The 13,864-nt window shown below is 35.8% G+C and overlaps 1 protein-coding gene across 1 annotated transcript in view; it reads left to right on the forward strand.

Moving 5' to 3' along the window:
* LOC139741202 (regulator of G-protein signaling 7-like) overlaps nt 1-13,864 on the forward strand; it is a 95,065-nt gene that overhangs the window by 19,955 nt on the left and 61,246 nt on the right. The window contains exons 2-4 of the mRNA XM_071651792.1: nt 3,782-3,878; nt 4,682-4,729; nt 5,565-5,723. Of these exons, the coding sequence (XP_071507893.1) occupies nt 3,782-3,878; nt 4,682-4,729; nt 5,565-5,723 (304 nt within the window). The remainder of the gene's footprint in view (nt 1-3,781; nt 3,879-4,681; nt 4,730-5,564; nt 5,724-13,864) is intronic.

The following is a 13,864-nucleotide window of genomic DNA, read 5'->3' on the forward strand; positions in this document are numbered from 1 at the left end:
AGAAAACAAATGATATGAAAATGGGAGGGGGGGGGGGGTATGGCAAAGAGAGAAATGCAATGCCAGTGCCGAAAATGGCTGTGTAATCAATGCAGTGACGCACATGGGCAAATTTGTATCACAAAGCCAGAGTGCTGGCAACACAGTGGTGAGAAGTACGCGCCACATTGTATGCAGTAACAAGCAAATGATGTTCCATCGTCTTGATACTCGAGTATGTGTGTGTGTGTGTGTGTCTGTGTGTGTCTGTGTGTGTTTGTGCAGATTGCAGGTTGAGCACTCTACATGGTTGTGCAAAAACCTTCCCTTGTAAAAATGTCTGTGTGTGTATGTGTGTGTGCTTGTGGGTATGTAATTTTGTCCAAGTGTGTGGTAGGAGTGTGTTTTAGGGTGTCTTCATATCGCCTGTATGTGATGAGTTGTATTGTGGTTGTTCTCCCTGATGCAAATGTGTGCGCACTTGTGCGTGTGTGTGTGTGTGTGTGTTTCAGCATTCAAGCTGACACCAAGGGTTTTGCTGGCACCACTGTAATTACATGTATGTGGATACATGTTTGTTACATTTCTAGCAAGTACGCAGGAGAACTTTAGATAAGTTTGACAGTTGCATAGCATTGAATGAATGCTATTTAACCACATATTTTTACCTCATTGTGTTTTAACTTACATCAAAATGGATCCACCCCACCCCTTCACCACTACCACTGTATACTTCAGACAATATTGAATTTCCCAGAGACAATTTGATATTTCTCTGGTGTTTCTTCATTGAAAAGTGAATTGGTATGTTAGAAATTGTTAAATTTATAACTTTTTTTTAAAGAATAAACACTTATTACAATGCTTTTTGCATTTGTTTCTTTTTGTGCCCAAAGAGAACATGGGTAGTACTTTTACAAGAGTTGTAATTGAGCATCACCAGAAATGCAAATCATTTGACCCAGTGCACTTTTTTTGTTTGTGAATTACTGGTTTTCAAAAACGATTTGCAAATCTGTCACAACTGACATGTTTGAATTCTGACGTGAGCTGAAAGGGCAAACTAAATAAAATATTGCATAGATAATGTATTCTTTCATAAAGAGTGCAGCTGTTGATCATGATCTCTCTAAGAGTAACATTTTTCAAGATACAGTGCTCTCCTGTTATAATGAACACAGTTATAACGAAATTCTGGTTACAACGAAGTAAAAATTTGGGCCGCAACATTATCTACTCTGTATTTCTATTGTTTATTTGCTTGGTTATAACGAAATTTTGATATAACGAAAGAAAACTGCCGGTCCCGAGGACTTCGTTATAACGGGAGTCTACTCTATTTGTTACCTTCTTTATTAATTTCACACTTCATTCTAGAAGTGTTGAATTAATTATGAACTAATACTGTGTTTTGATTGTTCAGTCCATGGCATACATGTCAGTATACATACTGTAAAACGAGGAATGTTCGGATGCATTTTGATATCACACATTTTCGTGAGAGCAGACTTTCTTGAAAGTAAAATGCACGCTAAAGATCTTGTCTACACTATAAGCATTGAATGTTAGAGGCAACTTGCAAAAATTTCATGCTGCGAATAAGGCCATCAGCTCCAATTCGCGATAATTTCATGCTGCAAAAAATATAGTGTTTTACAGTATAGGGCAGGTGCTAACCACTAGTAAGGTGCCAATTTTGCAGTGGAAATAAATTGTAGACACTTAGTCAATGTCTTCACAGAGAGGCAAATATTCTTCATTCAATACTTCTATGGATCCTTCTTTAGGTTCAACAAAATATATATATATACATTTTTTAATTTAGCCACTGTAGATTATACATTCAACTATGCCATACAATAATTTCTTTTAAGACATCAGTGGGGTAGGGGGTATTTATTAACGCATTTTGTTCCTAGAACTTTAGACAGTATGTACAATGCTATGGGGTTTTTTGTGGAATCAGCACTCAAAGCGCTGAAAGGGTGAACAGGTGGCAGGTACTCAAATAATCACCATAACGTATTCAAAAGTATACTGGCAAGTCTTCCCTATATTCTAAAGAGCAAATTCCCACCATCTTTACCAGAGTAAAATTAAAACAACAATATCAACAACCCCAGAATGGAAGAGTGGGAGAGGTTCCATCAGCATTTGATCTACAGTTTGGGAATTTTACATTTCTGCATTGTCACAAAACAGTGACAGTAGTAGCAAACAAATGCAGTTTAGATGAAATGATAATGCAATCACTGCTCTGACTGACCTGTGAACAAATCTTAAGCAATTTGGTGTCTTTCATTTGGTTGGGAAAAGAAAAAAATAGTTCTTACGTGAAAATTGATGAAAAAGATTTGATGACATCATCACATTAGCTAATTTGCTTATGGAATTGTGACTGATATTCTTTGGTAAAAATATGAGACTTTGAAATTACATGATTTTTCTTGCTGCAAGTCTGATTTTGATTCAGGTCATTAAGGTTAACAATTAACATGGTAATACTACAGGTATGATCCTTAACTGTTGAAAGCCTATCATCTCCAGTGGTGCAATGATTTACTGCCTTCTGAGTATAAGGAAAAAACAGTGTGATACAAGTAGATGGGGGAGGTGCTATTGTGCATGTCATTCAAGTTCATTTTAAAGGTATTTTTGGACTCGTGTTAAATACAAATTAATGTAACAAAAATAGGTTAAGGCCAAATTGATTACAACCATGTGAACATTAAGAACAGTTAACCATAGGATGCTCTAGTTAGTGCTTAAAATCATTTTTGAAGTTGCAGTGTGAGTGAAATAACAGGATTTGAAAACAATCTTATGGTACAGTATATTAAAGGTACATTCAAGATGTAGCAGGTTATATAGGCCTACATAGCATCTTTTGATCTCCATGCGTCAGAGTAAGTATGGCTTCATGGCAATAGAAGGCTTCTCGCAGTTTGTTACAGTGACTTGAGGTACACCATGTCATTCCCAAGGACTGGAGATCAGATCAGCAGAACCTTGGATGAAGAACTACTCAATTACTCATATTAGCGGTCTAATACACACACAGAAATGTCATTGATGAATAAAAATATAAGATGGGAAAATTTCATGCCGGCAGTACTTGAAGTAGTAACAAGCAGCATCAATGATAGACTTCAAGAAGATAAGTCTACAGTTAAAACAGGTGCTCACATTGTTTCACTTTCTTACATCTAGAAAGATATTGTTTTGAAGTGCAGGATCATGTACATTCAATATTTGTGGTCTATCACTGGACTTTTCACTCTGTGCTCTTTGATTTTCACACTTCTAAGCTTACATCTATTACTAAGCTCACACTCACCGAAGTTATGATTGCTGATAATTTGTCCAAAAAAAGTGAGAATTGATTGATCAAATTCTGGTCTATTGGTACAGTAAATTATGAAAAGCAGGCAAACAGTCATAGTGAGAAAAGGGTACAAGAAGAAAACAGATTTGGCAACTTATCTGTAAGTGCTCACAAGAGGTAAGTGGGCTTCGTACAGCTGTATGTCTTGAGACCATACATATTTTCACAAGAAGAAAATATGAAAAGTAGTAACCATACAGCAGAAGAGTGAGTTTATGAATATTATTTACGAATGAATAAAATTGATCTTCTCTTCTGCATTTGGGTGTATTCTTTTTATTGAATTTTAGTGTGACTTAAAACTTTGTAAAGACTTCATATTCCTTTGCATGAATGTGCCAGCTCTTGTGCCGTGAAAATGCCTACAATGTCAACATTACATTATATATATTTGCATTCCCTGTCACTTGTTTTCAGATTGAAAAGTTGATACAGTGTATGCAGGATGAAAGGAATGGAGTCCCCGTGCGGACAGTGAAAAGCTTCATGTCCAAAGTTCCCAGTGTGTTCACAGGTAAGGTATCACACAGAACTGTTTTGACTGTACTACCTCCAACCTTTGTCCAATAGACTTGTGTAAATTTACTAGGTACCTCTGAGAGTGATTATAAATAATATCTGGTCATACTTGGCTTTGAAGTCTAACTACAGTTTGGAGGAGTAACGGTATGGCTTTTGCAAAAGAAGATGGCTAAAAGTCCCAATAATTTGGATGGTAAAATTCCTGAAGCCAGCTGTGCATAATGTCTATATGTGTGTATTTGTGAACTGTTTTAAAATCAAATATGTGATATCTTATTCACCTTCTGTCCAACTTTCAAATCACGATTCTTGCAGCATGTCGTGTACTGTTAGGAATTGATGATTTTGTATAAGCACCTATAGTTCCTGTAGAAATGACAGAACATAAACTTCAAAGACAATTAATTTCCTCAATACATTTTGTTCGATGCCCTCCTTTTTCAACATTTTTGTAGTACAAATTACAACAAACATAAAGCAGATATTTGGTGACTTCTTAAAGTTTTTCGGTTTTCTCGAGGTGAGTGAAATATTCAGTGTACACACACATCCATCCATCTATATGATTATACACACATACATCGACATTGTACATCGATACATGCAGATATTAACTTGTGTAATGAATCGTTTCTCATTTCATACATCTTGTGAGCAGTTAGTGTGGAATCGAGCTACAGCAGGTTATAAGCCTTTAAGTGCTGGAAACATGTTATAGGCTTTATTCGTCATCACTTTTTCTTGTGTTTTGTAGGCAGATATAAAAATAATCATGTCTTTTGATCATTTATCCAGGGGCTGATCTTGTCCAGTGGCTGATGAAAACACTAGATATTGATCAAGGTAAATGTCCTTTGGCAATGTATGGTATAAACATCAGTAAATAACTTTGATATGAAAATACAGATAATATCATATTCAGTATAATTTGCTTGACATTTATGTTGGATTAGGGAATGTGGAAAAAGGATGTTCAATAGTAAAAAAAAAAACTTGTAATAAATTGGAAAATATTGTCATATAGATTCCCTGGAAACAGTACATTCTATGCATTGAAATGATTTGGTTTTCACAGATGAATACTGACATAATGAAGTCAGGAGATTTCTATTGAAAAGTAAATTGTGATTTATATTTTTTCATGTGAGTAAGTTTGTGATGTCTTGCCATACTGATACAACTGCATGTCATTGGAGCAATCATAAAGTCATTTTTGATGACTCATACCTGTAACCCATTGTTGCAAAGGAGAAAATGAAGTCAGATTTAGAATCTTGCCGAAAAGTTAGAAGTTGAATGTAGTCAATAACTGGACATGTTCAAACTATGCATGAAGTGACCTGTCATTTGATATATTTGGCTTGTGCTGATTTATGTGCCCAGAAAAGTTATGTTTATTAGTATAAAATATGACCTACCAAGGGCTGTATTATGTTATTTGCTCATGCTTAACGCTTTAAAAAAAAGTATAGGATGCAAACCAATACCTGCTTCATTTGAAAAAACAACAACACTTGTTTGAAATTATCAAAGAGAAATTAGGTATTCATTGGTAAGAATACTTTTGCTGAAGTGTTGTAATGTGATTATTGCAGGTATTTTTTGCACTACTGAAAACATAGTTTCTGGGATATCAATGTACATGAAATTACTTATCTCTCTCCCCTCCTCCTTGCAGCTAACTCAATACACTTAGGTTCCTTGCTGGCAGCTCACGGCTATTTCTTCCCCATCACGGATCATGTGCTACTGCTGAAGGATGACAACACCTTTTACAGGTTCCAGACCCCGTACTTTTGGCCCTCAAACTGCTGGGAGCCAGAGAACACGGACTACGGTAAGAACCATGAAAGTATAAACCATTGATTGTGTGTTTGTGTGTTGTGCGTATCATTTTGTGTTTTTAAGGGTATTTCTGTAATGTAAAATTCATTATTTCTTAAAACAATTATCAAGTTCCCTTGAGAATAAAAATATGAAACATTCTATTCTCCCTATGGGAGGGGGAGGAGGTTTTCCCACCTTTCTTTTGTTCAATTTTTAATGAGTACTTGCTTTGGCAGATAATCATTAAGCCTCCTTTGTTCACATCATGTCATTGCAGCTTTGAAAATGATGAATTGTTAACACAGCTCTTTTTTTATTTTGTATGTGATGTTGTATAGATGGTAACACTATATCTGACATTAGTGGTCTTTTAGTTTCATTCAAATATTTCAGAAATTGCCTGTCTTTGGAGACAGGGTGTCCACAGTGCAATCATACTGTGTAACGAGGAATGTTCACGTGCATTTTAATTTCGCGAGCGGCAACATTCGTGAAATTAAATTGCACACAAAAGTTCTTGCCTACACGATATCCATTGGATGCCAGTGACAAGTAGCGAAAATTTCATGCTGCGAGAGAGGCCGTCGGCTCCAATTTGCAAAATTTTCATGCCGCGAATATATCGTGTTTTACAGTATACCACATGCTGAAGGGTTGTCTTCAAATAATACTAGATATTTTGGTCCATGGTTGGTCCTTAAATTCATGTTCACAGTTAAACAATCCGTGTTTGAAGGTATCCACCTGTGTGAAGACATGTTGGTGTGTGTGTGTGTGTGTGTTGTAGGCACACACACACATTTTGCAGTTGATGTACTGGTACCATGACAATGAAACAGGATTATCTGCTGCAGAAGTTTTATGAATTCACATCTGAATCTTGTGATGCAGATCACATGCCTTTCCATATAGATTCAATTACCTCTAGCTTTCTATGTAGTAATACAGCTATTAGACAGCCATGTTCATGCATGCCCTCCTAAATCTTAATGCAAATGATGGTTTCATTTTTGTGAACTTTGCCAGTATACTCTCCCAATGCCTAACTGAAGAGCTTTATTCATCACATATATATGCCAGCTAGTCCTTTTTGACATTCTACAGGTGACTCCCATTATAACAAAGTCCTTGGGTCAAGCAGTTTTCTTTAATCATATCAAAATTTCATTATAGATGATCATTTTGGGTTCTTAATGTTTACTTCGTTGTAACAAGAATTTCCTTATAACTGCATGTGTTGTTGTAGTGCAATAAACAACTATAACCAACTAAAACCTTAAAAGAATCCTCATGTATTTGTGCTGAAAAGCTTTCTCAAGATTTTTCCCAGTTTACAGATTAAAGAAGTGAATCAGGAAGAGCTATTGACATGTAGATAGAAATAAAAGAAGGAACTAGGAAATCAAAGTGTGGATATATTCAACATGAACATATCATAGCAATTTTTGTTCATTTACTCACTTTACTTCAGGTCAGTTAAAAACATGACTGAACTCTCCTTTCTAAAATGACTAAACCTTTTGAACTATTAATCCATTAATGTATTTTAAAAATCTGTCACATACTATTGAATTCATTTGATGACACCATTGCTAGTGAAGTTAGAACTTTGTATATAGTGACATGACATTAAACCATGGCTAATGTAATGTGAACAGGTTAATCAAGAAAACTTGGCATAATATTACATTGTCAGTATTTTTGTGGGGACTGTTCATCTTAATTTTCTGCCTAAAGTCTTTAGAAGAATATATCCCGCTTTGATGATACAGTGTGTGGCTTTTTGATAATATATGTTAACATGAAATAATTATCACTTGAAACTTAAAAGTAGACACAAAAATAAACACTGCTGCATATAGTCCATTTCATTGAATGCATTTGAAGTGTGACACTACATTTTCAACGATACAGATTTCAAAATATTGTAAGTCCATCACAAGCACATGCATATATTCAAGTACTAATTGTTTGTATATCATTTGGGACATACAACTCAACATCATCTCAATCAAAACCTTGAATAGCTTTTGGCCATGAAAACTGTAAGTGTTATGAAATTCTTATCAAAATTATTTGTGTGGTTTGTGATATTAGAAAGAGAAAGGGAGCTTATTAAAAAAATCAGTAGGACTCATGTCTACAAAGGAAAGCAGTATAGCAGATAACACCAGTCTCCAAGGTTCGAAACCTTGTTTGAAATGGTTAATGTGATTTGCCAACAGAATAGGCTTTTTCTGATTTGGAGGGGGGAGGGGTGGGGAGCTGCTCTTGTGATATGTTTTAGATACTCTCGGTAAACAGGGTGAAATGAACCCGTTTATAAAGACATTAAAAAAAAATACTTGTGTATGTTTGCTGCTAAATGATTTATCATGTGTATGTCCCCCACATCCTGGATGCTGTGTAGCTCTGAACAAGAAGATTTCATTGTGTTCAAAGAGTCCTTTAGGACTACCAGCATGTAACACAATACGCTGGTTGCTGATCAGAAAATGGCCAAAGCAGCCCCTCTCACACTCTTTCTACAAAATGTCCCCCTCTTTCTCATATTCCACTCCCAGCTTTTGCCCCTAGTTTACTCTGTTTGGTTCTGCTCAGTTGGTGGTGCTTCCCAATCACACCATGTACCAGTAAAACTAATCCAAGGCTTAGTAAATTGTGTGACTGTAACATGCGATCATGCTGGTAAGGAGAGAGAGAATTACCCTTTTTTTTTTTGAAAGATGTAGGATGTATATGAAAAGCTTTTTATTTCTAAAATGTTCAGCTAAATTGTAATCTTCTTGCCCTCAATTCTAACTTACTCTCTGTTTTCAACACTACTTGTAACTTGAATATATCAATTAATGGTTTACATTATCAACCTCTCTTTTTTAATGTGAAAATAAGATAAGATTATTATACTGACCAGATAAAAACAACATTTCATTCATTATACTTTTTGTTTGTGCTATCTACCCTTCAACTCTACAATAGGGGGTTTGAAAAGCTTTTACTTCGGGTGTATTTCGTCCCACACAAAGTGATCTGTGCTAAATGTACCATGTGAGAGTGTACTGTGCCAAAGCACACCATGTCAGAGCAAACCAGATTGAGGCAAGCTGTAGAGCATGGCATTACAATCAGACATGGTTCAGGGAGTGTTTAGTCATGACTTGAGGTATGCTCTTAATGGCTGTGGACTGTTCTGGTTCACTCTGGCAGACATTGAAAACTGGGACTGCATACACTCATTTACAAACTATTGAAGACATATCATATATATAGAGTCTCTGTTCAAGTTTTAAGAAGTATGGGCTCATAGTTTCCCTTATGACATAACTACTGATGAAGACCACAAATGACACAGTCATATGTAAAGACTGAAATTAGTACTGCTTGTATCTACAGTACCAAGAGGAGACTAATCATTGTCAGTGAAAACAATATGTTCTTATTGTTTAAACAGGAATTCATATTGCTGATACAAATACACTAGTTTGATCATGGACCTACTTTGATCATAGGATGTATGCAGAGTCAAATGGATGCTGCAAGTAACTTCGCTTTAGCAAAAAAAAAAGACAAATCAAATCAAACACACAAACAAAAACAAACATGAAAGTAATAAATCTACCATCAAGGCTTATAAAACTATGCTGGGTATTTAGCTGTCTTACCTCCACAATTTTTGAAAGTACAATAATGAACCTTTGGAATGACAAACTTTCAAATAACAAACCTGGACCCTGAGTCTGACATTCAGCAGATCCTTACAAGCTTGGCTGTAATCTCCAAAATTCTTTATTCTTGTCTATTGTCTTCAGCATAACCAATCTGACATATATCTCAATGTTAGGGTTGGGAAAGGAGGAAAAAATGAAATATATCTAGCAAGGTGTGTTTCACTGTGGTTTATTTTTAAGGAAATAAGAAAACAGTTCAAAGAAACCCTACAACTTTTGACACATGACACTTATAAGATTTCATTAACTGGAAGTTTACTATTGATATCTTTCATAAGGAGTTTTTTTTTTTGTAGTTCAAAGTACGATGTTCAAATACCATCTTTGAGGTTTCTTGCTATTTTGTATGGCACAGTTTGTTCAGAAAATTTTCATGGATTCATGTTCAGAATACATTTAAAGCAAAGAGGGATTCAATGTATGCACTGATATATCAGTGACTCATTTTCCACACATGCCCAAATTTTTAAGATCTTTTCGAGGGTTAGATTTTGCAAGACAAAACAATTATAAGTCGTCAAATATGAGTTTATTACATCCCAAAAAGATGATTTTAGATGTGTAATAAAAACACTTCAATCCTGGCAAAAGAATACTGACATAAAATGGCTCAATATGATAACAACATTGTTTCTGTAATAATAAGGTGGAGTGTATTATCATATTCCTGCCAGAAAGAACAAAGGGTCTCACAGTGTGTTCACAGTGTGTTCACATGGTGGACTTTGTGAACTCTCCAATTTAACAGTGCGGAGATGATTTCACACTATGGTGTGGTTTTTCACAGAGTGTTCATATAGTAATGTGTTTCACACTTTGAATCTATCAGTCACAATGTGTTCACATTATTAACATGCTCGAATTTAACAGTGTGAAGAGATTTCACACTGTGTTCACAATGTGTTCACAGTGTGTTTACACATTGTGTTTCACACTGTTGGACACTGTGTTCTTTCCAGCAGGGATGGCCATTTCACTGCCTTATTTATATGATTCATTGCTCCTTTACTAGCCAAGGGAACTGACATTTCTTCAAAGTTCATGACATATTTCATTTTACTGAAGAAAAAAAAAACCCATTAGTTTGGCAGATGTCATGTTCATGCTGTCAGAGGGTAAAAGCTCTAGATTTGAAAGTGTACATCTTAGTCTACTCTTCCCAAGATATGATTATTAACAACTCCTTTGATGTACAGGTTTTGGTATCCTGGGATTCCTAATAGAAATCTGCCATTTGTGGAATTATTTTTTTTTCACCACTGCAACCTGGCTTAGCAGAAAATGGGTGAATGCAATTCTTAGTGGCTTGTGCAAGAAGATTTTGTAGCAAGAATGTACATATGAAAAACCCTCTATAACTTCTTTTGTAATTATCAATCATTACTCTTCAATTCAGAATAACCAGTCTCATTTCATTTTCAGAATCATGAACTTTTGGACTTAGCAAACTTTATATAATGTTCAGAACTTTTTAAAATGCACCTTTTGAATATTGAACTGTAACTTAGAGAAACTGCTCTAGCAGTGCAAAAGCTGTTGCTAGAGGCATATAAGAGCATGTAAGGTCTTTTGTCATTTCTGTGTTTTAACAGCATATCAAGGAAATATCTGAGAGAAAATCAAATACTTTCCCATTTTTCATTGAGGTTTCAGTGAACAATTCATGAGATAAATTCTTCTGGACAAAAGGTTACAATAACTATTAGTGCAATGTCATTGTCAAAACTTCAGCACTGTACTATGGTTCCTTAACAGTAAAACTATGAAAGAATGGAAAAGAGTTATTAAGGGGAGTGGGTGTTAACATCACATAGAGACCAATAAATGGGAAGAGCTGTGAAGAAATAACTCTGTTTGATCCCATACGTATTTTCACTTTCTCGTGGCTATGCAGAATTGATGTTGGAAATTCATCACATATTTGATTAGGTAACACTAAATTCACAATTCCCTTCGGCAATTTCTTAGGTTTAATAGTTTTGTGTAAAAATTGCTTACTTAATTCTGATAAGTAATGAGTACACCAAAATGGGTAGAGAATTTGTCTGCAAAAAAAAAAAAGGCAGAGCTGATCCGAGGCATATCTTGTTGTGACTGGTATTTGTTTTGATAAGTAAGACTACTGAAATATTTTCAGTGTACAGATGCAGTATGGCATAACCTTCAAAAGTTATTGTCGTTTGACAAGGAGTGACATCAATTTAATGTGTTTTGCAGCTTTAAACATTTATTTGTGCCTCAACTGTGAAAAAATCATCTACCGGTACACCCTGAAGCATGTGAGCCCACCAAGTTTCTTGGTATCACTATGTTGAAAACCCGGGTTATTTCAATGGGGAATTAAAAGAGAAGCTCTTCACAAAGCAACTATTCACTGAAAGATCTCTTGTACACAAGATTCTAGTACTATTGAGAATGTTATTGTTAGTATTATTCATACTTATTTGTATTATTTAAAGGGGAGAGGTGTGAGAGCATGTCCTGAGAACTCTAGAGAAAATCCTATCCCATCACAAAAAATGCCCAAAACTGTGAAATATTAATTTTAATAAATCAGCACGCACTAGTGCGTGCTGCAATAGTAGCCAGATCTGAAAATAGTAGCCGCGCTTAGACCATCGGTGTGTGCACGTTTCCTTCGTTTGCCTCGGTCTGCACACAGCTATATTGAATACTGTGTAGCGGTATCGCCTCATCGAGCCATATGCATCCGCATTATGCTGCCGTGGTTGCCTGGTCAGTGGCCCAGCGTGGCAGCACCAACCTAGCTGTGTACGTGGACAAATGCGTGCGTTTGCGTGTTTTGAGAGTATTGTAGTACGCTGATCGTACAAAAGATTATCGAACTACACAATCGAATGCAGTCAATAACGCCAGATGACTACTCTTTGATCAAGTTGCATGTAATTTTTGGAATTCTAGAGATTGCTTTATGTCTCTTTATATATAATTGCTTTATCTCTGTATGTGAGTAACGTTGCACTCTTATATTTCATAGGGATATTACCAGTACAACAACCTACAATGTCAGAAAATTGAATTTCTGTGTATAGATACAATTCAAATTATTTATTTTATTGTTATTATCGCATCCTTTCTCTGCAACATGTCTAGTGTATGAAAGAATGACCTCAAAATGCTTCCAATCAGCCATGGCAGATTTTGGAAGTGTTAGTCGCTTTTAATGTTCACATGCTCCCGATTTCTTCCTGCCACGAATTTGGAATGATTTTAGAGATGCATGTGAAAGTACTAGTGAACAATGATTAACTAATCCCCTTTGTTCCAGGCAATGTAATAATACACTGACAACAGAACAGTGAGTCAAGCATACCTTTGACATTCTTGCAATGCAATGCAATTTGTCTTTGTCCATTACTTAGGTATGGGTCTCTTACCTCAGAGAATACCATGCACACTGATTAAAGGGGGTTCTTCACATGAGGTTATATGTGTGAGTTTTCATCAGAGAATGATGTATATGAAAAGGATTCAAGTTTTCACTCATGGCCACTGGAGGTATGTCATAACCAGACACAGTAATTGTGTCGTAAGGGAGCGGTAGGTGGTGTCCTTTGGGTAATTTAGACAAGCATGTATGGAATGTGGTTTAGTTTCATTCCATTGCTTTTTCCCATGAGTGTATTGCACAGTGTGAAGTAATTATTCCATAACAAGTGTAATGCCCTCTGTCTGGATGGAAGGGGGTTCAGTTGGATTTCAGCATGGACAGTAAGCAGGTATAACCACAGAGCATGGCAATAGAGTGTATATATCCCATTTGAGGACTCAAGCTACTGGATACAAGAGTGTCAATATCCGGAAAGGAAAATCATCTCTTGCAATATACCCCTCAGACCATGGACATGACAACCTCTGTGGAAGGATCATTCTACCCACTGTGAAAAGAAAAATTAATATATTATGCAAGACTGTGCTTGCTTTTGTCATAGTAGCAGTATGTTTCCATCTTAGGTAGATAGCACCCAGAGAACAGAAGAAAATATCACAGAACACCTTCAAAATGAGTCTGAATGAAGACCTTTGTCCAAGTACAGATCTGTCCTGTTTAAAAGAGGTCAGAAATGCAGTTGTTATTGGGGCATTAATCATCAAGTACTGTGGAATATTCCTTAATACATGTAGTTTCCATTACTGCAAGAGGGAGGAAACTCCCATGCCTACATTTTGTTGTATGATACATTTGCTAAATTTTCTTCATTTAGGTAGTTGTATTTCATAATATCTAGGTCATATAGAATAAGTTATGAAGAGGTTCCTTGCTTAAATATGTCATCCCATTCAAGAGATAAAAATAACATGCCTTGAAAATGGTACTGTGATGTTGTCCCATGAAAACAATGTTTCTCTTTAGCGAAGTCCAATTCAGACAGTGGCAACATCATGTACTTTGAAGCTTTGA

The sequence above is a fragment of the Diadema antillarum genome, unplaced genomic scaffold (genome assembly GCF_040938485.1).
Source record: "Diadema antillarum isolate AM-2024a unplaced genomic scaffold, OU_Dant_1.0 seq00000910_RagTag, whole genome shotgun sequence".
NCBI lineage: Eukaryota > Metazoa > Echinodermata > Echinoidea > Diadematoida > Diadematidae > Diadema > Diadema antillarum.